A 22,996-nucleotide genomic window follows, 5' to 3' on the forward strand; every position below is an offset into this window, starting at 1 on the left:
GACTTGAGAGGGAGGCATCTGAATGTGGAGGCAGCCCAAGACAGGGAGCAGTGGAGGCGACTCATCAGAAACAGCGACCCTACATAGAGTGGGAAAAGCTGAGGAAGAAGAAGAAGATAATTGCTGTCTTTGCTAAAGGTAAACAACGACAACTGTTATTCTGAAAACAAAGATGAAGCAAAGAAAATTCAGACTAGAACTTAAACCATCTAATTAAAGCATGCAGGAATTTTAGTTTTATTGCAATTGTGATTGTAATGTTTTGTTCTTCTAAATACAGTCAAACCTCTCTAAAACGATACCCATTACAACAGTAAACCCCAGTATGATAGAACTTCTGCGATCCTGGCCAAAGTCCTATACAAATACTGTAATTTATCACCCACTATGATAACAAAAACCCTGATACAACGACACGACTATCGGGATGTGTTGGCATGACCTGTGGCTGACCGATGCATGAGCTGTGTGACAAAGAACTAGGAGTACCTATTCGCTAATCGTGTTATCTACGACTCCTCCCCACACTCCAGAATGGTTTGTCCTCATTTAACTAATTGGCAACATTGTGATTGTCATCACTATCACATCCTATTACAAGGAACTGCAAGCACCGACCAATTGCAAATTTTCCTTTTCCTGCCAGATAAGAGCTCCACCTAGTGGCCAAGAAGAAAGTAGCTGTACTAGCAGGTAGCAAGAATAAAAAATTGAGAAAAGCATGTAAACAAATAAGTTTAGAAATGAAGTTAGAAGCATTCAAAGATATTGATAGTGGAATGAAACAAATAAAAATTGAAAAGAAGTATGGCTTTGCTCAGTCAACTCTAGCAATATTTTTAAAGAAACAGAAGGAAATTGAGTGCAGTGTAGCAGATGGAAACATGGATCCTTCTCAGAAACATGTGAAAACACCTAATTGTGATGATGTTGACAATACAACATTTCATTGGTTTAACAAGACGCGAACACTAAAATGTGCCAATAAATGGGCCAGTATTGTGCCAAAAAGAAATACATTTCACAAGGATGATTGGACACATGGAATTTAAAAGTAGCAATGGGTTGCTGCATTGCTTCAAACAAAGACATGGAATTATCTTCAAAGTTATTTCAGGGGAAGAAAAATCAGTGCCACTTGAAGAAGCAAATTCTTGGCATGAAAAAAAATGAAATAAATCCTTGAAAAGTATCAACCTGACAACATCTACAATGCAGATGAAACTGGATTAATTTCCCAAATGATGCCCAAAAAAATATTTGCATTTAAGGGGAACAATTAAAACAGCACATCACTGTTCTTCTGTGTTGCAACTCAAACAGGAATGGACAAATTAACACCTCTTGTAATTGGAAGATCAGCAAAACCCAGATGTGAGAAGCATTATGTAAATTGAAGTGCTTAATATTTAAACTAATCTTCACTTTCTTAATGATCTCAGTTTTTAACTTTCAAAACCTCACAACAACAATAACTGTGGTGTAACAATACTATAGTCCTGGTCCCAGTTGTGGTGAGGTTTGACTGTATTGACTGGTACTCATTGGATTAAATATTTTGTCTTGTAAATGGAGACAGGAATCTCCATTTATGAGACAAAATGCAGTTTGTTGTATTGAATTCTCATATATTAAGTACTCATAGAGATTATTTAAAATCAATAATTTTTTTCTAAGAAACTCATGTTTCTGAAATTGTAAAATTAAAACACAAAATAAACATTTAATATAACAAAAAGATAATGATAAATATTCCTTTTCATTACATACTTCAATAATGTTACATTCTATATTTTAAATCTCACCAAATTTTGATTTTATCTCCAGACAAAATTCTATTTTTATAATGTAAATACACAAATATTTTAAAATATTTATTTCTACAATTTTTCTTTTATTTTACTGATAAACTTTATACTGTTAAAACGAAAGTAATTTATCATAATGATAAAATTTTATCATATAATGAATATCAGAGAATATCTAAATATTCAAAGATTTCATTCTTAACAATATACTCATAAAAACATTCACAAATATTCAATTTTCTAAAATTGTATAACTAAATAATAAATTCTTTGTTAAATTTTGAACGTGTCATAAAACATTAATGTGCCTACATAATTTGCCTGTATCACAAGTTTTTCAACTGTGTTTATAAATAATCATTGAATTAAAGATTATATTAAAAACACTTAGAATTCAAAGTTACAATAAAAATCAAAGAATAAATAGACTAGAAACATATTTATTGATAAAAAATTTTCTTTTACCATAATCTTTTCCATTGAATAAATGTATTTCAAATACTTATTAAATATCTAAATTTCTATTAATTAATTTATTATGAAAATATAGTTTTTTTTTTTAACTTAACAAAAGAAACAAGCCAAATTTTGAATTTAACTTTAAATATGTATTATTGTTAATTAAAAACAGCATAGTATATAAATTATTACCTCCTTTTCTTTTTTCTCTAATTCTTCTAATTGGTCTGGTGTAAGTTTACTTCTTTTTAACATATCTAAATTTTGCTATGATAAAGACCTCATAATTTTATTTAAATGCAAAATTTTTAAAATAAAATGATAAAAATTTGAAACAATTAAATCAGCCAACTTACTTTATGAAGATCAGAAAGTTGCTGATGCCTGGAAAGAGCTTCTTTACTTGGAAATTGACGTTTACATAGCAAACATGCAATTTTAACCCAATCTGTAAGCTTGGCTTCTTCTGCTTTCCAAGCATCAAGAGCAGAACATTCCTCAGGAAGGTCTGCTTCAGATTCAGAATCACTTTCACCACCATAAGCTGCTACAAGTGCTGGTGGTTTTTCTTTGGCAAGTACTAAAAAGAAGATTTTTAATATCAAAAACAATTTAAGTACAAAAATTTTATTTATATATTTACCTGAAAAACTCATTAATTTCTTTTCTTCCATTTCTTTTTTCTTTAAAGCATCTGTTAATAATGCCTGCCTTTCTGCTGGCGTTGTTCTTTTTTCAAGTATTGCAAAACCAGCATCTGCTGCAGCAGACTGCCTACCAAATGACTCGCTAAGAAATATACTTTGTGGAATATTACCTATTAGACCTAATTTTGCATTTTCTTTTTTCTGATTTAATGTTTTTGCCCATCTCTCCATATCCTAAAATAAAAAATTATTACAATACAGTAAAACTATATTATATAATAAAAAAAGTAAGAATTAAACATTTGCATCTTGAAATAACCAGTTAAATATTTATCACTAAAAAGACAACATAAAAAAATTATTATTATATCTATTTATTTATTTATTCACATTTACATTAACCTCTTAACAGTGGAACATAATTTTCAGCTTATAAAAACTCTACAATAAATGATTATTTCTTCGAAAGACGTCGATATGCACAAATAAATAATAAATATGCAATGTTTATTTTATTTTTTATAATTTTTTTTTATTTTTGAATATGAGTGGTGATATATATTATTTTAGCGTGTCTAAAATTTCATATTTATTTTAATTTTCTCTCTTTTATTGTAATTTCTCGAGAACTAAAGGATATTCCAAAACAAAGTTGGAGAACCCAACTACTAATGAAAATTCTACGACTTCACGAAATGGTCCAGGTATTTTATAAGAATTTTTTAACAACTATAGTCGTCCCTCACCACTGCCACTCGATCGCCTTGGACGACTATTCTCGTCCCTCACTGTTAAGAGGTTAACATCTGGGGTACTATCTATCAAATTTTGATAAGCTGATTTTGTCTGTTAATAGATTATTTGTAAATGAAAGATACAAAATGTCTTCACAAATCCATGTGAACAATAGTTATGTGAAGATATTTTGTATTGTTCATATTTTTTATTTTATGTTTTTAAAATGTAAATACTGTTGGCCAACTTTAATAATGTACACATACAGATGATTAATATTAATTATTCAAGAAAAGAAAAAGAGAAAAAAAACATGTCCATTATGGACATTTATCATATTCAGCAACTGTAGATCTGCTGTCAGCAAATTTCTTTAATGAAGTAGTTGTCAAGTTTGTCTCTCTCAAAAAATGTATGGATGTAAATGGGCTATAAATCATGAAGGGTCTTGTATAAATTTAAAATGGTAAATACAGACAGGGCAAGTTTATAATTTACATCAACATTCAATGATGTTTTATGCATTGTTAATAAAAAAAAAGGATGAAAATATAATGAAGAAAAATTATATTAGTCAGATTTTTAAAAAAAATTGTGGTTAATGTTATTCTTATTGAAGTGAGTTTGCAACAGCCAGCATTTATTTCCCACCTTATAGAATAATTTTACTGTTTATAAAGAAAAAGTTCAACAACAATAATCATAAATGATTATAAAAGCACTTATTTTTTCATGAATGTTATAACAAAATGACATTGAATGAAAACTTATTGTAGTAAAAATTGTTCTATAGTATTCTTCTATTTTAGAATCAACCACTATAAACTTATACATATAAAAACTGTTAACTTAAAAAAACTACATATAAATAAAATGATGAAACAAATAAAATTTACTGAAGCTACAAAATTGTCTTTTAATATTGTAATTAAAATACATATAATGTGTAGAAGTAATCACAAAAAAAATGTATCTTCTTTTAAATCTTAACATCCTTTTCACACTCGGGAAATAACTGTCTTTACGGCGGAGTCAACCTTCTTTTGTAGGCTGCTCTTCTGCCTCAATATGTAAAACATAGTTAAAAAATGTTCCCAAGGTTTTCGGCACAATCATTAAATTTAATTTACAATTAAAAAATATAATTAAAACTGTGTTTTACATATTGAGGCAGAAGAGCAGCCTACAAAAGAAGGTCAACTCCACTGTAAAGACAGTTATTTCCTGAGTGTGAAATGGACGTTAAGATTTAAAAGAAGACACATTACTTCTACGCATTTAATATTTTAATGTATGAATTTTGTCCTGGCATGTTTTAATTTAAAAAAAACTACTTTGTCACTTCAATACATTCCAGATATGTTTAATGTTAAATTTTTTATACTTTACTTTCCTGGTTGTTATGTATACATAATAAGATAATTGTGTCAAATTTGACCCTCAGTTTTTTTTTTGCAAATCTTCATGTTTTGAGACCCCTGAACCATAAAAAGTCAAAAAAAATCCATGGATGTGTGTGTATTAGCATCTATTTCATTTAATATCACAGGATTGGGTAAAGATTAAGAAATTTGGCATGGTAGCTAGCTTGTGTATAAGGAGAATTCATGCTATTAAATTTTGGTGGTTAAAGGTTGAGGGGATAGACAGAGAGAGTGATCAAGTGTCATATCTTCCAATGGGTTGGACTTAATACTTTTTTTTTTAATAAAACTCACTTCTACACTCAAAACTAAGTCTTTTGCCATTTTATAATAATTAAAAATATAGACTTAGAAAAGTTTTTATAGCAAAATCTCATACCATATGGTGCCACACAAATTTTATTTAAATAAAATCTCATAACAGCCAGGAAGTTACACAACTCGTTGCCAAATTTTTTAATACTTCATATAGTTCAATTTATTACATAGACACTGTTTTCATTTTATTTGATATGCAAGTTATTACTTGTGTATCAAATAAAATTGTGTGATTTTATTAAATAAAATTTGCATAACTTAATAAATTGATAAAAGAAATTACAAAACTTACTTTTGCAATTTTCTTAGCAATTTTTACTTTATCTTGTTTATCTCTCTCTTTTCCTTTAGTTTTATCATGAATAGCTTCTTCAGCTTATTGTAAAAAAATTTATTTGAGACATGCAAATAATTTAATTAAATGCAAATAACTGTAAACTTTCAAAATATTAAATAATACCTGCAGCAGCAGCAGCAGCCATTCCTGAATTACTAGCAGCTGTTGGAGCTGGAAGGTAAGTTTGCTTTTCACCATCCCAATATAAATACTGCTGAGTATCAGCATTATAATAATATTGAGAATTGGCATCATAATATAAGCCTGTTGTTGGATCATAATAATACCCTGAGGTATCATCATACTGATAAGTGGATACATCTGGAACAGGATACTTCTGATATGTTACACCATCAACTACTACAGTTCCTAAATTGGAGATATTTTTCTACAAAGAAAGAACATTAGTCACAAAAAAAAATAAAAAAAAACACATCGAATTTTGTATTTTATTTACACTAATCAGTATTATGTTCCTTACTTGTGAAACATGAGTAGTACCAGTCATTTGTATAGCATTTGAATTACTAGACTTATTTTCTGAAGAATTTTGGTTTTTCTTTCCACTTTCACTTTTATCAGCATCTTTCTACAAATTTAAAATTTCAAAATTATTAGCGTTAATCACTTTAATATTAATAATTGTGATTAATTATATATGAACTAACCTGTAATTGAGCTGCTTGTGAAATTGATCCTATTGAATGGTGATATATATTATTTTAGCGTGAAAATAAAAAGTACAGGAATATATAAGATATGTTTATACCTTGACTGGATGTTCCACTTGAAGAATATGAGCCATAATTGTAATTATAATACTGACCATAAGAAGAATATTCACTTCCCTAACATAATTTAATTTCTTTTAATAAATGTATATTATCATTTTTCAAATTTTTAAAGTTTCATAACCAACCTGATATTGTTGATAATTTTGATACTGTCCTGAATCTGCACCAGCTGCCTGTAAATTAATTACATATTAAAATAGTAGTAATAAAATCTTTATAACAAACAAAAACCTTATCAAAATCTTTAACAACATTGTTTTACCTGATTGGTCCACTGAGCTGCTGCTAATGCAACACTTGCAGCATTTGCACTCGCAGCACTAAATTGATATTGCAAATAACAAATATGAATATAGCAACAAAAATTATAAAATTTTTAATATTTCACTCTATGTAAATTTTCATTACCTATTCATAGCAGTTAGCGACCTTTTTGCATATGATACAGTAACTAAAACAAATATTATTAAAAATGTGATAATAATAAACTTATAAATAAAAATTATTATTAAAATAAATATGCTATTTATTAATAAATTAAATAAATACCATATGGTTGTATTAAATTTGTGTTTGGTAAACTCTCTTGTGATGCACTTCCAACTATTAAACAAATGAGATTTCAGATTCAAACTAATATCTTATAATACATAAATATATATATAGATTATACCTTGTCTGCCATCTATATAAAACTGACCCCCCATTGAAAGCAACAGATCATGTAACTGAGTGGCCTCTGATGTGGAATGAAGTTCAACAAAACAGAATCCACGAGAAGTGTTAGTTAAAGGATCTTTTGCGACGCGCAAGCTTTTTATTGGTAAACTTGTTAATTGGCCTAATACGGCAAGTACTCGTTCTTCAGTAGTAAGAATATCAAGATTTCTAAATAAAAGCGCTGTAACAATTTTTGTATAAAAAATATAAGAAATGAAAATTAACGAGTCAAAAAATTAAACTGTAAAAGTATTATATACTTACTGTTGGATGGAGTAGAACTAACTTCATCAAAACCTTCACCACAATGTCTAGTACATTCAGCTTCTGTAATGAAAAATTTATATAAATTATCAAAACAAAAAAAAAAAAAACTTGTTGATTTCATTTTTTTAAAAAAACCAATCCAATAAAACCTTCTCTAGGTGCATTGCATTTAAAACATAGATTCCTTCTGCGAAAATTGTTAACACCACACTGGAAAAAGAAAAAAATTATTAAATTTGAATTTAAATATTAAAATACTTAATGAAATATTGTGTGTGTTCAAATGATAAATAAGCATACTGTACAATTCTGTGTACACTTATTTAAATACAGAGTTTCATATATACAAGGTAGTCAATAAGTTTCTGGCCTAACTATATTTTAGACATGATAGGAATAAAATAATGATGGTATCAGATATATCAGATAGTGCCATCTGTATACAGACTAATAAAACAGTTTTCCCCACCAATTTGCATAAATTGCTTGGAAACATGTATTTTAGTTAGACTTGTTGCATTAATTTGAATCATGTTCACCTCTTGCCAAACAGGCTACCATTGCCAAAGCTGCTGTGAAGGAATGTGGGTTCAAGGAGCTTGGCCATCCATCCTACAACCCAGACCTAGCTCCTAGTGATTATTATCTGTTTCCAAAACTCAAAAAAGACCTTCAAAAAAGAGACAAAGAGTTGCAGGAGACAGTTTATGACCATTTTGCAGACAAAACTGCAGACTATTTCTTTCAAGAATATTGAAATAGTAATTCCAAGATGTAATAAGTGTGTTTAACTGCAAGGAGACTATACTGAACAATGATAACATTCTTTTATACCTATAACATCTAAAACATACTTTGGTTAGAAACTTTACTATATATATCATATTTACTCGCATACAGGACGAGGTGTGACTTTAAAGATCAAAATAAAGAAAATTAGGTTTATTAATACAGTTCTAATTTTATCTCGTTTAATCACAAATAAAGTATCAAATGAATGTAAATGCACACATTGTTGTGCAAAACTTACTAGCATCTTAAACTTTAAGGAAAAATTGCATAAAATTGATAACATAATTTCTTCATGTAAAGCTAGACAATCGGAAACATTTTTTGCCAATTCATAACAGTCGAATCCACTCTCCAACGATTACACTTATGAATTTCAGTTTCTCCAAATTCTCATTTCCAATAATCATGTTTTCATGTGGGAATAGATTAAAACTTAAATTGGGCTACCATGTGATTTTTGGAATTTCAATTTGAAATTCAATTCAAAAGCTTTGCTTTTCCTATTGCTATTTATCTTTACTCCTGACAATACACAAGAACGATTGAAACAACCCAAATAAAATAGTTTTGTTTTTAAATACAAGGTAAGCATCCAGTAAAAATATGAACACACAGTTCACAAAAATTATTTCAAACATACAAAGAATCTTTTACTTGGACAACCTAGGAATTTGAAGCTGTAATAAATGAATAAAAATTTCATCTTATATATGAGTAAATACAGTATATATATATATATGGTATCAGTCAAAACTTTATATATACAGTTATATATATTTATATAAATTAAAAGAGAGGCATCTCATCAAACTTGAAATATATAAAAAGAAGTTAAAATTATGTTATATACAATATCAACATACAATACAATTGTTTTATTGATTTTAAGAATTTTTCACATAATTTATAATCAAAAGATTAAAACTTCACTCTTCAAGTTTTATTTTATCAACAGAATTAGAAAATTATAGGAATTCAATTATAATATACAATGCTATGATGCTTTAGTGGTTTTTGTATATAAAATATGCACAAACACCTTAAGTAAATGTAGTATTTATCAATGACAGATCTAGCTAGTTACTTACAGGTGGTGCAGTGCTTTTTCCCTTAATAATCTCCCTTGCTAAGTGTTAGTAACCAATTAGGTCCTAAAGATCCAGGGCCTAATTGGTTACTAACACTTAGCAAAGAAAATTATTATTTTTCAGACATTCCATATAAAATTAAAGAATATTTGAAAATTATATATATATATATAAAAATTCTTAAATACCATTCATTTATATTACTAACCTTGCTGCAATTCCAATCTGCTTTACCACCTCCCCTTTCAGGCCCACTGCCTTCTTTGGGGATACTGTAATGCAATGTTGCTCGCTGCTGACCATTGAACACCAGTACACCCTGTAAAGTTAAATATATACATATAAATCTCAAGTAATAAAAATAATATAAATACCCTTTTGTTACCACCACACACTTTCGGCAGAACACAAAAGGTATCTTCAGGCAAGAGGAATCATGAACTGAGCAAAGGCATTCTTCTAGTTCCGCGAACCCGACAATGACAAGGCAAGAAGTAATAAATCCTTCCAGATTTATCCTCCCTCTAGCATAACAGTAAAATATAAGCCACGGGGCATTTTTATTGTTGACGAATATTTAAATGTAAGGCACAGGCCTTTCCCTTTAGTGACTTCATGCCTGTCTGTACATATTACAATTTAAACTTCAAGAACTAAGAATTGCCTTTGATTTTACTATTATTATAATTTGGAAATTCAAAAAACTCCAATCATGAATTTATTTAAAACCCATCCATCAAAAACTGATTTCTAATAAAGTAAGACTAAAATTCCCAATTGTGTGTGGTAATAGTTATATAATTATATGAAATTCATGCTAATGAATCAGACCATGCTGTGTCAGTAAGTCCAAATATATACATGCTCTAAATAATAATAATAATAGCCAGAAAATTCTAAACAATTTAAATAAAATACTGAAATTTTCTTATAATAGTATTCTTTTCAATTAACTATAATAAATATAAATTAACAGTCAATTTGCATTTTAAAATAAATTTTTAATAACAGAATCTGAAAATATCAATCAAATTAATTTTACTTTTCATTTAAAAAAGATTCCTTCTATTATAAAAACTACTTGAAATCATCTCTGATTTAGTACAGTAAATTATTTTATCTTTTCAATTTGCCATCTAAATAATAATTTAGAAAGTTAATATAGAAATTCTTAACAAACCAGAAAAATTGCAATTACCAATAATAATAATAAAAAAGAACTACATTAATAACAAAGCCCTCACTTCAATTTCATTATGTAGGGTAGATGTACCAGTTTTGGCCAGTGTAGTACCAGTTCTGGCCAGAAAACAAATTTAACTTAAAAATATAATCACAAATGAAACAAACTTTTATTGTTAACTGTGTGAATAGTTAACAATAAAAGTTTGTTTTGTTGGACAGATTTGACTATGTGGTGATTATATTTTTAAGTTAAATTCGTTTTCTGACCAGAACTGGTACACTGGCCAAAACTGGTACATCTACCCTAATAAGATAAATTAAATTAAGGCTATAGTTATGAATGATAATTTAACAAACTATTAATCTAAATATAAACTATTCCCTTGACTAACTCTTGTAGCTAAGAAATAATTATTTATTCAAATAATATGAAGGAAAAACCCACCAAATTTTTATAAGCATATTTATTTTTCCATCACTAATGACAATTTTCTTCTAAATCTTATACAACTATTTTATTATTATTTAATCTTTACATATAATATACTAAAGCAACCTGTGAAATACTGTATATTTACAATAATAAATCATTTCTTTAAATTGATATTTTATGTCAAATATGGAAAAATGTTTTGACTCATCTCAAATTCAGTTTACTGTATCAAAATAAATTTCAATACAATGCAATACTTATATTGTTATATATTTTAGTTTAAAACTTCAAGTTTTTTAATACAAAGTTTTCTACAAATAAACTACATTTCATATAGACAGAACCCTTTAAACACTTCATGAAGGCACATTGGGAAGTGTACACTCAAACCTGTTTTTGTGCAGTCTTTTTTTGTGCGATTTTTTATATGTGCAATGTGTTTTGTGCAATTATTTTTGTGCAGTATACCAATTTGATTGAAATTCATATACCGCACACAAAACAAATTGCACAAATAAAAAATCACACAAAAAAGACCGCACAAAAACAGGTTTGAGTGTACTGTTATTTTTATTCATGGTCCTGCCAGATAAGTGGATAAGGTGGCCATCTCAACACACCAAATACCCACCAGAAAGGAGGAGAGGATCTCAGACATGTAGAAACTACATGTCATTAAGATTTGAACCTAGCTCATCTGTTCAGCAGAGTCCAGAACTATGCTGCTATACTCTACACCTCCTTACATATATATACTGAATATATAAACACACATTTCTTTAAGGAATTTTTAATGAGATAAAGCAAAGATTGTATACATAAGCAGATATATATATATATATATATATAGATTATAAAAGTATCATTTGTCTGTTATAGATTACAAAAATTGTTACAAAAAAGAAATCTGCAAACACTTCTCTTTGTAATGAAACAAAATTCAAATAAATAAATAGAATAAAATTCAGCTTAAGTCTTAAAATCAAAGATAATTTTCTGTACTAAATATTATTACATATCTTTCTATTTATAAAATTAAAATTTTAAGTAGACTATTTAGATAGAAAATTTCAGTAATTTACAATGAATAAAATTATATAAAAAAAACTTAATAATAAGGTACCACCACTTTAAAACAAAAAATAAAAATTAATAATTGTTACCGTATTTTATTTTATAAAAACTGTAAATGCTAAAGATAATATTTATACATTAATAATAAATTTAAAAATCATAGTGTTAAGTAACACAATTAATCCTCTTTCAATCCTTTTAATTTTTAATACAGAACTTCAGTTTTAATCATTCAAAATTTTAATATATTTTGTGTGTTATAAAAAGTGTTATAAAAGAATTGGAACATAACGCTGTTAAAAAATATCTAAAAAGGATTAAGTAAAGATTAATCAGATACTCTGTAATTAAACATAATATACAAATTATTTTTCAAGAATCTTTATGAGAAAAACTCAAGATTATTTATGCAAGTACAAAATTTTCCAAATATATCTAATAATTGGAAAAATTTACACTTTTATTTAAAAATAAATATATAAAATCTATAATCAAATTTCCTTTCCACAACATAAATATTTTAATAGTTTTTAATTTATGAAGAAGAAAGGATATCATTAGAAATTTCAAGAATATTTATATTTGTAGGAGATAAAAAGAAATATTTAAAATTTTTCAAAAATTGACTAAAATTTCAGTTAATACTTTTAAATTTTTAAAAATTATTAAACAAATAATAGTTATAAAATTTGATATTTATTGATTTGATCATTCAATAAATAATAAGTTAAATGTAAATGATAACATCTATTCTAAATATATAATTTAATCCCATATTGAACTTATGATTAATATAGTTCAACTTGTTTCAAATTTATATTCAACATGATTGAAAGAAAGAGTAGAAATTATATAATTTAAAATGCTTGCAAAATGTTAAAAATAAAATTAAGGATATATCTAAGTTTTAATAATATAAACAAATAATTGTATTGATTTAAACCTATTTATTAATGATTTCAATAAAAAATGGAATAAATACTTTTATTTTTAAAATCAGTATGCTACAATTAATAATAAAGATGATTATTGCTTCTAAAAGAGAGTACTGCAGTACTATTACTTCTAATGACGACTAAACCAATCAAAAAAATTTTGCTATTGCAGTCTCTCCTTGACTTATGTTCCAAAAACACATCATAAGTCGAGATTAAAAATAAGTTGCATGCAAGTTTATACAGTACTGTACATAATGAATTTTGGCTAATGTTGATTGTGATAATCCAAACTCATGAGTGATTGTCATAATTACTATGCTTAGATACTATCTTAAGTTTCTCATGATGAACAACTTCATGCTCCACATCGTTATCAACCTACGCATCTGATCCTGATATTACAGCAGACTTATCAAAAGCTAGATTGATTGTCACAACAACACGCATAGACCATATCAAATGGTTGGAGCAGATGGAGATTTATAAGGCTTATAGTACTTCCTCATCCATCAATTCTAGGGATGAGCTAATGCTTTCCTTGGCTTGGCAGGCCCTGATGCATACAGAGCTTTAACAGTATCTTTTACATAAAGGATGGTTTGTGGAAGAGCTGGGGAAGAATGTACGATTTGTTTCCTGGGATGCCGTGGCATCGATATTTTTTAAATAACATTCGATCTTATGTTAGGGATATGATGATTTCCTTCCCATCATGCCTTGTGACATTGATATTTCAAAAACAGCATTCGAACTTATGTTAAAGATTAGATGGTTTGTTTCCCATCAAGCCTTGTGACATTGATATTTTTAAAATAACATTCGGCCACACATAAAATTTCCACGTTCGATGCTGTTCGGCACGTGATTTGGCTCCTTTTTTCATCTTCAAAAATCGTTCCAGTCAATTTTCTTAACCTGAAGAACCCAGGAGGGGTTTTGAAAATGTTCGTAGTGACTGATATTGTATGTTCCGCACTGGTTACAGGTTTTTCGTGAGTAACATTTTATTTTAAGTTTCTCATTGAGACAGTGGGACACTTTGCAGATACAATGGGTATATTGTAAAACACAAGATGGTATATACACATACACCATCATCTTGTGTTTTACAATATACCCATTAATTATCCCATTATATCTGCAAGTGTTTTATATATGTGTGTCTCTTAAGAAAGATCATTAACACATCAATAGAGCAGCTTGAATTCTTAAATTTTAACTGTTTTACCATGTCTCTGCTTCACTCACATCAGCCATTCTAAGTCTGAAATATCATATGCAAGAACATTTTAAATTGAAGAGCATTTGTATAATAGATGTAGTAATAATCTGAACAATTGTCATTATTTCTTATGTAAAGTTGAATTTTAAAAGCACTTACAAAAACTCTTCACTAATAAAAATACAAAACTAGAAAATTGATTTTAAAGTCACAAAATAGACTTGATGACAATGCTTAAAGGCTCTAATTAGAGTTATTAAAACATTTCAAGGGAGGAACAGGAATCATTATTTACTAGGAATAATTCTATTTTACTATATTATTACAGAGAATTCTCGAATAAATAATTCTTCAATATTAAGCACTTCAGACAAATGAAAAACTGATAAGATCAATTTGTATACAAATGATTACATTCTCTTTATTACAAATAACTCTGTATTATTCATTCCTTACTGTATTTTCCCCCCTTGAATTTATACTGACGAAATCAGTTTTCATCATAATTATGGAGGAGAATTGTGCAATGTTGGTAATGAATGATTCAACAAAAATGTTGAGTTTTCCTTTAATTAAATGCTTTGTTTTTCTATGATATTTTATTGTATATTCCTGAAAAGTAAATTATGAACAATTGATTTACTGAAACAGATAGAAGAATCCTATCATAATTTCTATTCATATATATTCATAATTGACAAACCTATATCATTATGTCAAACTGATCAAACGAATTTATCACCACAATGATACAGAATTCATCAAGTTTTATAGTCATGGTCTACATGATCAATTTGCAGATACTGAACACGAGAAAATAAAAATACTGTTTAACTAAAATACTAATTGGTTAAATGATACAAGTTTTATGATGTTTCCTGAAAATAATTTTACATTAGATAGATAAATAATAATATCATTTATTTAATGTTTATTTGTTCACTCTACTATAATCTTCATTAATATCTGCTGATATTCTAACTCTTGAAAATGCAATATAAAATTAAGTATTTACAGATATTCTCAAAATGCATGTAATTTTATTAATAATCATTGAAAAACCAATCTTAAAGAAATTTGTTTATCATCATACTTGAAAAGGAAATTATCCTCTTATACAGCTGAATTCATTCTGAATATCATCATCATTTGTACCTCTTAAATCTAGATTTTTTCAATTCTCAATTGGATATCACTATAGAGTTCTCTGATTATTATGAGTCTTTAAACAAGTGATAATTGTTCCTGTCATGAGATATTACTGTACATTAAAAATCTTAAGTATTAGAACAATTTAAAGTTTCCTGGAAAATAGAAGAGACTACTGAAACATTAAACACACAATATTTAACTTTCCATTAAATAAGTAATCATTAATTATCAAATCCTTGAAAAATATTTTTATAGTACATTACATAGATTGCTGTTATAGTTTCATACTATACAATTTAGTATGGCACAAATGCATAGCACTCTTAGCAATAAAGCATTAAATTTATAATTAAAATATTGTCTTTTTAAATTTTAATTAAATCAGGTCTTTTAGAAACAACTGCAATTATAACATATTACTACTACTGAACATTAATTAATACAATGCACAAAAATATTTTTCCATTTTAATACTGTCTCATACAAAATACTCAGATATTCATCATTATTATTTGCAGAAAAAAAATAACTTCACCAGATATATTTTGTAATTGCTTCAAAATGATTTGTTTTTTACAAAGTGTTTTGAACTATAACAATATCAAACAAAAAAATTAAATAATGAATTATTTAAATCACCATTAGTACATGTATTACTTGATATTTCAAATATTAAAATGCATGTTTAACCATTGCAGTTAAAATTAGTAACGCGATGCCACTTACCAAAAATAAACAAAAATATAAAGACCGTCTATTGGCATTACTGGTAAATATATTTAACTAACAAGTAAGAGCACTTTCAACAATATATAACTGACTTCTTCAGGTAATTTGGCAAATGGAATGCTATACATCTAGAGATAGAACACTTTTTTTTTGTTCTATCTCTAGATTTATAACATTCCATCTGACATATTACTTGAAGATGATGGTTAAATACTGCCAAAAGTGCCCATACTCATTAATTAAATGTATTTACTAGTAATACCAATAGACAGTTTTTATATTTTCATTTATTTTAAAAAAATTAGTATCAAGATAATTGCAAGTACAGTATGGTAGAGTACTGGAAACTCAACTCTTAATAATTAGGGGGAATCAGGGGATGTAATCTAATTTATACCACTGTAACTCAACACTAGGATCAAATAAGTTATCATTCTTCGCTAAGATCAAGACATCATCAATTCCATGTGTTAACAAAGAATATAATCCTTTTCTCTAAAATGCCATGATGTGAATGTCACAAACTAGAAAGTAACCACTGAATAGCCAATATTTTTTAAATTAAATGTACAATTTGTACATAGTACAAATGTATGTACAAATTTACATATGTACAGTACTGTACACAATATGTATATTACAAGGTATTATAAAACATTATCTAAAGATAAATTTTGTAGCAAAGGAATTATTTTATGTTAGATTGTACTGTAGATTTCCTTTCACTCTGAATGTGTTAAAAGATTTTTAATACATTAATTTGTAGTAATGTATTATGAGTTGTGACTAACTCACTCTGGAGTATGTAAAACTCACCACTTTCAGTAACTCATTGCATTCTCACTCCACATTAAGTCGAATTTGTTGGACTCTACTGTACCTTGAAAATGATTATTTTCTATTCAAAATCATGACAGAAATGTATAAAAATTATTAATTATCTTTGGCTGATGAAAGTTTTCATCTCAGATACATTTAAATGTAAGAGTGTAAGAAATCTCATCTTCAACATTTACAAAGCATATGCAAGTGACAATAATAAAAAGTTTTTCCTTTATATTTCTATTTTTCATTACTACTATCAACTTTTTGAATAATATGTAATTTTCTTGAAAAAATGATGCCCATTCATAAACTCATGTAACATTTTAAATATTGATAATATATTTCATTTAGCTGTAATGTGTTTGTGTTCAGTCTTTTAAATAATAAAACAATTTGAATCTTCTATACATGACATTAAATATTGTATGCTGTAAAAATATTTTATTTCAAGTCCTTAATTAACACTTGAATGAAAATAAAATGTTTCATTAAATTAAATTTATCGTTATTGGGTTTTCCTTTGAATTGAATGATTAAATATTAAAATTCAGAAGTTTTTCAGTGCTTCATTTTCTTATATATCTGACTTCTTTATATCAAAAAATTTCAAACTTAACAGTTTATTATGGTTATAAAAACATCATATTTATTCTGTCATTCCATCAAGTAACACAATTATATTTCACAAATTCCCATTATCATCTTCAATACTTTAATTATCTAAATATAATTTTCTTGGTAGTATTACAGTTCATGAATTTGATAATAGCGAGGTTAAGGCTGAAGTTTTAAATGCAAAAATGTGTACATCGGACGTTCAGCGGCGCTTTCCTGTAAGCCTAGAAGTTTGACAATGGTGTTTGGAATGTCAAGCGCGATTCCACTAACTTTCCAAACACCATTGTCAAACTTCTAGGCTTACAGGAAAGCAGCGCTGAACGTCCGATGTACATGTTTTCGTGTTTAAAACTTTGCCTCAATCTCACTAATGAAAATAGTCAAACTTCTATATAACAAAGTCGGAAAATTCTGAAAAAATTCACTATAGGAAAATTTCATTATATGTTTACCAAAAAGTGTAATTTCTAAAGTATTATTTTAAAGTAATTTTTTTGTTATTTTACATAATTTATATTAATATAAATGTTATTTACAGTAATAATGTAATATGATCATAATTTTGTGTTTATTTATTTTCAAGCTTACAAATTAGTTTAACTACATTTTCATTTTAAAAATTTTCAAATTTTTGTTGCACAAAACACTTAAAAAAATGTTCTTTCTCTGTAATATGCTTCACACTTATTAACCCTTTCTTCACAAGGATACTGATTGGTCAGTATCCCCCATCGTTAAGCAAAACTTCAAAAGTTCCGATTCGTAGACAATCAGTATCTTAGTAAAAATCAATTTTTATAAAATTTATCGACAACAGATGTCAGCACTTGACAGCAGCTTCTTGTCTATTGTCTGTTTTACATATTTTTGTCCAGGTGGTGTTTTATTGACTTAAGAAATTTTAATTGATGCTTTTTTTCCTTAATTTATTTTTTCCTGATAATTTTTTATTTCATTTTTAGCATATTCATGCAATATTATTACTATAATAAGTTTATTCAGCTATAATAAGTCAACATGTCATAAATATTCAAGTTGTGACCTTCAGTTCTGACATTTTATGTATTTTTTTATTTTTTATTTTAATCTAAAACATCAGCAAATGTTACATGTATTACTACTGGTAATCATATGTTTATTACAAAAATTTATATTCTTGTTCGATTAAGAAGTGAATAAAGTATATTAGTTCATTATATTAGTTGATAGCAGAATAAAGTTGTTTTCAAACAAATGTAATATAATGTTTGATAATTTCACAACAAATAAATGTACATGCATAAGTGTTATATGCTGTACAAAACAATATTCTACATCTTTCTGGCTCAGTGCCAGCAAAAAACTAGATATCTAGACAATGTTAATTTTGACAAAAAATTACAAATTATCAAGTTTTTCATGTCAGTTCTGATAAATGTTGTTATTTTTTTTTATAAATTTTTCTAATAAAATGTATTGAAAAATATTGCATTTAAAATTTAACTAAAGATATTAATAAATGTACATGATTTTTTTCATATGAATATAATGATAATTTGATTTTTGGTGAATTTTTAAGAGCATGAAAACTGCTTCATCTAAATTGATGTAAACACAAATTCTAGCATGTTTTGCTGTAGGTCTTGCATCATCAACTAATTTCACAACTGATTCCTGATTTATTATGATTGATAAATTACTCGCAGGATTCCAAACTTTGCTGTACCATCATTCTTTTTAGATCCTTTATCAACTTTCCACAACACATTAATTTTTTTACAAGGGCTGTTTCTTTTTCAACCTCTGACAGTCCATAAAACAAAGACAAATGTAAATAACAAAATGAATTTACTACCAAAAGTTAGTACAAACATGGTTACTTTTCAAAGTAATCATTGTGAAGATTCAGGCATTTGTCATATCTATGGACGAGCATTTCCGTACCCTCTTCATAGAATGTTGCCTCCAGTGAATTGAGATGACCTTAATGACGTTGTTTTGAAGATGCTTCAAGCATTTCAAAAATAACACTCAGTATTGTTTTTTTCACTAAAACATGTAACTATAAGTTACAGTATTACTAAGAAATCTGTGTAATACAGTATTAAATTTTGATTTTTAATCCCAATACTGTAATCTTATCAAAACTTGGTTAATAGATGGTTCAGGTTCAAGTCTTCACCACCTTTAAACATCCAGTGTTTAGTGCCGAGGGATTTCCACCTCTTTCCTGAACTAAAAACGTGGCTAGGAGGGCAGAGATTTGTGACTAATGACGATCTTCAAAACAACGTCATTAGGGCCATCTCAATTCAGTGGAGCCAACATTCTATAAAGAGGGTATGGAAAAGCTCGTCTAAAGATATGACAAATGCCTCACTCTTCATGGTGATTATGTCAAAAAGTAACAGTGTTTGTACCCAACTTTTGGTAACAAATTCATTTAGTTATTTACATTTGTCTTCGTTTTATGAACCATCGATGGCTGAAAAAGAAATAGCCTTCATTGTAATGCTTAAACACTTTTGACATTTTTGTACTAGAGTATAGAACTGCCCACTCAAACCTAAAGTTAAAATAAAATTGAAAATAATTTTTAAATGTTTCTGAGAACTTTGATAGATAAATTTAGGAAAGTTCTTTTGAACCTAACATTTAATACTGTAAAATGACTTAGGTATGACTCTTCTCAACCACCTGCATAAGTAAGACTGCTTTCTCAGTTAAATACATTACTGTACACAACAAAAAAACCACCAATATCAATATTCATTGTACAGGCCATCTTGATTTTATGACATGCATTCCCAGAGGAAGCAGCATAAATAAAATTGGTGCAAAATTAATCCATTACACTGTACAGTACAGTATTGTATTATGAAGTGAATAGAGATGCATTACAAGACATTTCAAAAATTTATACACTGCAGTATTGTTTTTTTCAATAAAAACATGTTAACTATAAGTTACAGTATTACTAAGAAATACTGTGTAATACAGTATTAAATTTATTGATTTTTAATCCACAAATACTGTAATACTATAACTCAAAACATTTGTTAATTATAAATTGTTCAGGTTCAAATGCCTTAAAAGCTAACGACCAGTATCTCTCACATCTAGGATGTGGTTTTACAAAGGGTTTACAGATTGATACCTGAAATTGAACCTAAATTCGAACTCAACCAAAATAGAGTAATCAACTTTTAGTGATTGCTAGTCCTTACAAATTAAAAAGAAATTGTTTATGGAAATTTAACTTATAAGCAATTTTACATATATTTTTGGCTAAAAGCAATGTACAATGCAAAAAATTCATTATACAGAGAAATTCTGTATATAAAAGTTTGTAATATGGAAGTTTGACTGTATATGTTCATGGAAAAAATATGCCATAAATCAGAATTACATGTTGATACATCTTGCATTTAGTAAAATCTAAATAACTAAGCATTTAGTAATCAAGAAAAATCATTAACAACAATAAATAATTTTTTGAAGGAACTGTCACTACTGGCAAACAGAAAACTAAAAATGTTATAAGTTTTAATATTTGAAATACACAGTTAACACAAGATTAATTTCTGTTATTTTATGAAAATTAATGTCAAGAATATCATTAATACTCAAAATTAATGTATTCTGTAAAGAAATCATATAAATAATAATATATAGAAAATATCACAAAAGTATAGATATTAATAATATATCATATATTATCATCAAATTAATAATTCAATTTATTAATATTTCTAAAATTAATTATATGAATATTTCAATTTTAAGAATAATTGGCCTGATATAAAGCATAATTTTATATGAATCTTAAAACAATATTTTTTTAACATACTTTTGTAATAATAACTATCAAATAGTTTTAATTCAAAAAATAATTAAATTGAACATACAAATTAAATAAAAGCATATTGTAGAATTAGCTGACAAACATTTAATAAACATCAAAATAAATTAACAGAAAGCAACAGCTATTTAAATTTATAATGTCATTTTTATAAAATGTTTGATACTGTGAAAATAGTTGTAAAAAATTATTAACTTACTAAAAATAATGCTTAAAATTAATTATTATTTTTATTTATTTATCAGCAATTACACAATTTTAATATTTTATTACAAAACCAGGGTTAAAAACAATATAAAATAAATACTGTTTACTGATTTAATGAAAAGCAATTAAAATTCACATGCAGGGATTTAAGTTTAATTTGAAACTTCTCATGCAAAACTACATTCATAGAAAGATTACAAAACACTCCAGTTCTGAAACAATCACTAAATATAATAAGAATTTATTGTTATATTTACAATGAGAACTCTAAAAATTGTGCTTTTAGATATGGAGAAAGTATATGTTAGCTTTTAAAATTTCAGTATTTATAATATAAAGTTTATATAATAACATCTTTTGTTTCTGGAAAAGTAAAACAATTTTTTATATTGACTGATCAGTCAATACAAAGTTTAAAATAAAAAATTAAAGATTATAACCAGACTTAATTTAACTTTGACAAATAAATTATAGGTATGACTGATTCATAATAAGGTTAACTAGTATGAGTTAGAGATGACAATGTCTTAATTAATACTACTTATAATGATTTATGAGAATATGGGTTGGATTCAAACCTGACTTCTTCACAGCACAAGGATAATGTCTATGTTGTTATTTTGCTAATGTTTTTATTCTGAAAAATATGGTTTGAAAACAAAAGCTTACTTTTAAAATTTTCTAATTATGCATACTGTGTTATAAAGTACTGGTATGTCATTTCCCCAAATAGACCATGAAATTTGAAGTTTTGTCTAATACAATTTGTCTAGTTTCACTTTTACTTTCCCAGTTCTGTTTTATGCATATATATATTAGAGGAAAAGTAGTATGGTGATTGGTCAAAAAATAACCCCAAAGATTTTTCATTTTTAGACTTGAGATCTTGAAATGTTGAGAAATGTAAAAAAAAAAAAAAAAAAAATTAAGTTTTTTCTGTATGTATGGATTTAAGTGTGTGTGGGAGGTTCACAATTTTCTTCACCATCTTCGAAGCTTAATAACACCTGCTGTGCTTTTTGTCAAAAATGTCTGAAATTTTGCAGGGAGGTTTGAGTATTAGAGGAATTGATGCTATTAAATTTTGGTGATTAAAGGTCGACAGGGTGGGGAGATAGAAGGGAGATCATGAGTCATATCTAAAGTAGGGTCGGACTTAAATTAAATGACGATTTTACTTGTTATTAGCATTTAAAATTTTTTATAAATCCAGCCCTATCCTCAAAATTAAGCTTTTTGTCATTTTATAATAATTAAAAATATAAAAAACTTTTAAAATAAAATATCATAACAGATGGCACCATCGAAATTTTAATGTTGCTGGGAAAGTTATGCAACTTTTGCTAGATTTTTTATTAAAGAGAATAAATAAAAATATTTTTA

General features: G+C 27.1%; 1 protein-coding gene across 4 annotated transcripts in view; it reads right to left on the minus strand.

Moving 5' to 3' along the window:
- Positions 1-22,996, minus strand: part of LOC136989868 (RNA-binding protein 5-like) — a 66,706-nt gene that overhangs the window by 16,593 nt on the left and 27,117 nt on the right. For all 4 annotated transcript variants that reach the window (XM_067288155.1, XM_067288156.1, XM_067288154.1 and 1 more), the window contains 16 exons: positions 9,598-9,708; positions 7,659-7,719; positions 7,507-7,569; positions 7,196-7,423; positions 7,072-7,125; positions 6,931-6,973; positions 6,785-6,842; positions 6,648-6,695; positions 6,498-6,576; positions 6,397-6,425; positions 6,210-6,317; positions 5,852-6,116; positions 5,684-5,766; positions 2,911-3,148; positions 2,624-2,847; positions 2,460-2,534 (listed from right to left, as the gene is read on the minus strand). In XM_067288155.1, the coding sequence (XP_067144256.1) occupies positions 2,460-2,534; positions 2,624-2,847; positions 2,911-3,148; positions 5,684-5,766; positions 5,852-6,116; positions 6,210-6,317; positions 6,397-6,425; positions 6,498-6,576; positions 6,648-6,695; positions 6,785-6,842; positions 6,931-6,973; positions 7,072-7,125; positions 7,196-7,423; positions 7,507-7,569; positions 7,659-7,719; positions 9,598-9,708 (1,767 nt within the window). The remainder of the gene's footprint in view (positions 1-2,459; positions 2,535-2,623; positions 2,848-2,910; positions 3,149-5,683; positions 5,767-5,851; positions 6,117-6,209; positions 6,318-6,396; positions 6,426-6,497; positions 6,577-6,647; positions 6,696-6,784; positions 6,843-6,930; positions 6,974-7,071; positions 7,126-7,195; positions 7,424-7,506; positions 7,570-7,658; positions 7,720-9,597; positions 9,709-22,996) is intronic.

Source organism: Centruroides vittatus, unplaced genomic scaffold, assembly GCF_030686945.1.
Source record: "Centruroides vittatus isolate TY-2023 unplaced genomic scaffold, ASM3068694v2 scaffold_769, whole genome shotgun sequence".
NCBI lineage: Eukaryota > Metazoa > Arthropoda > Arachnida > Scorpiones > Buthidae > Centruroides > Centruroides vittatus.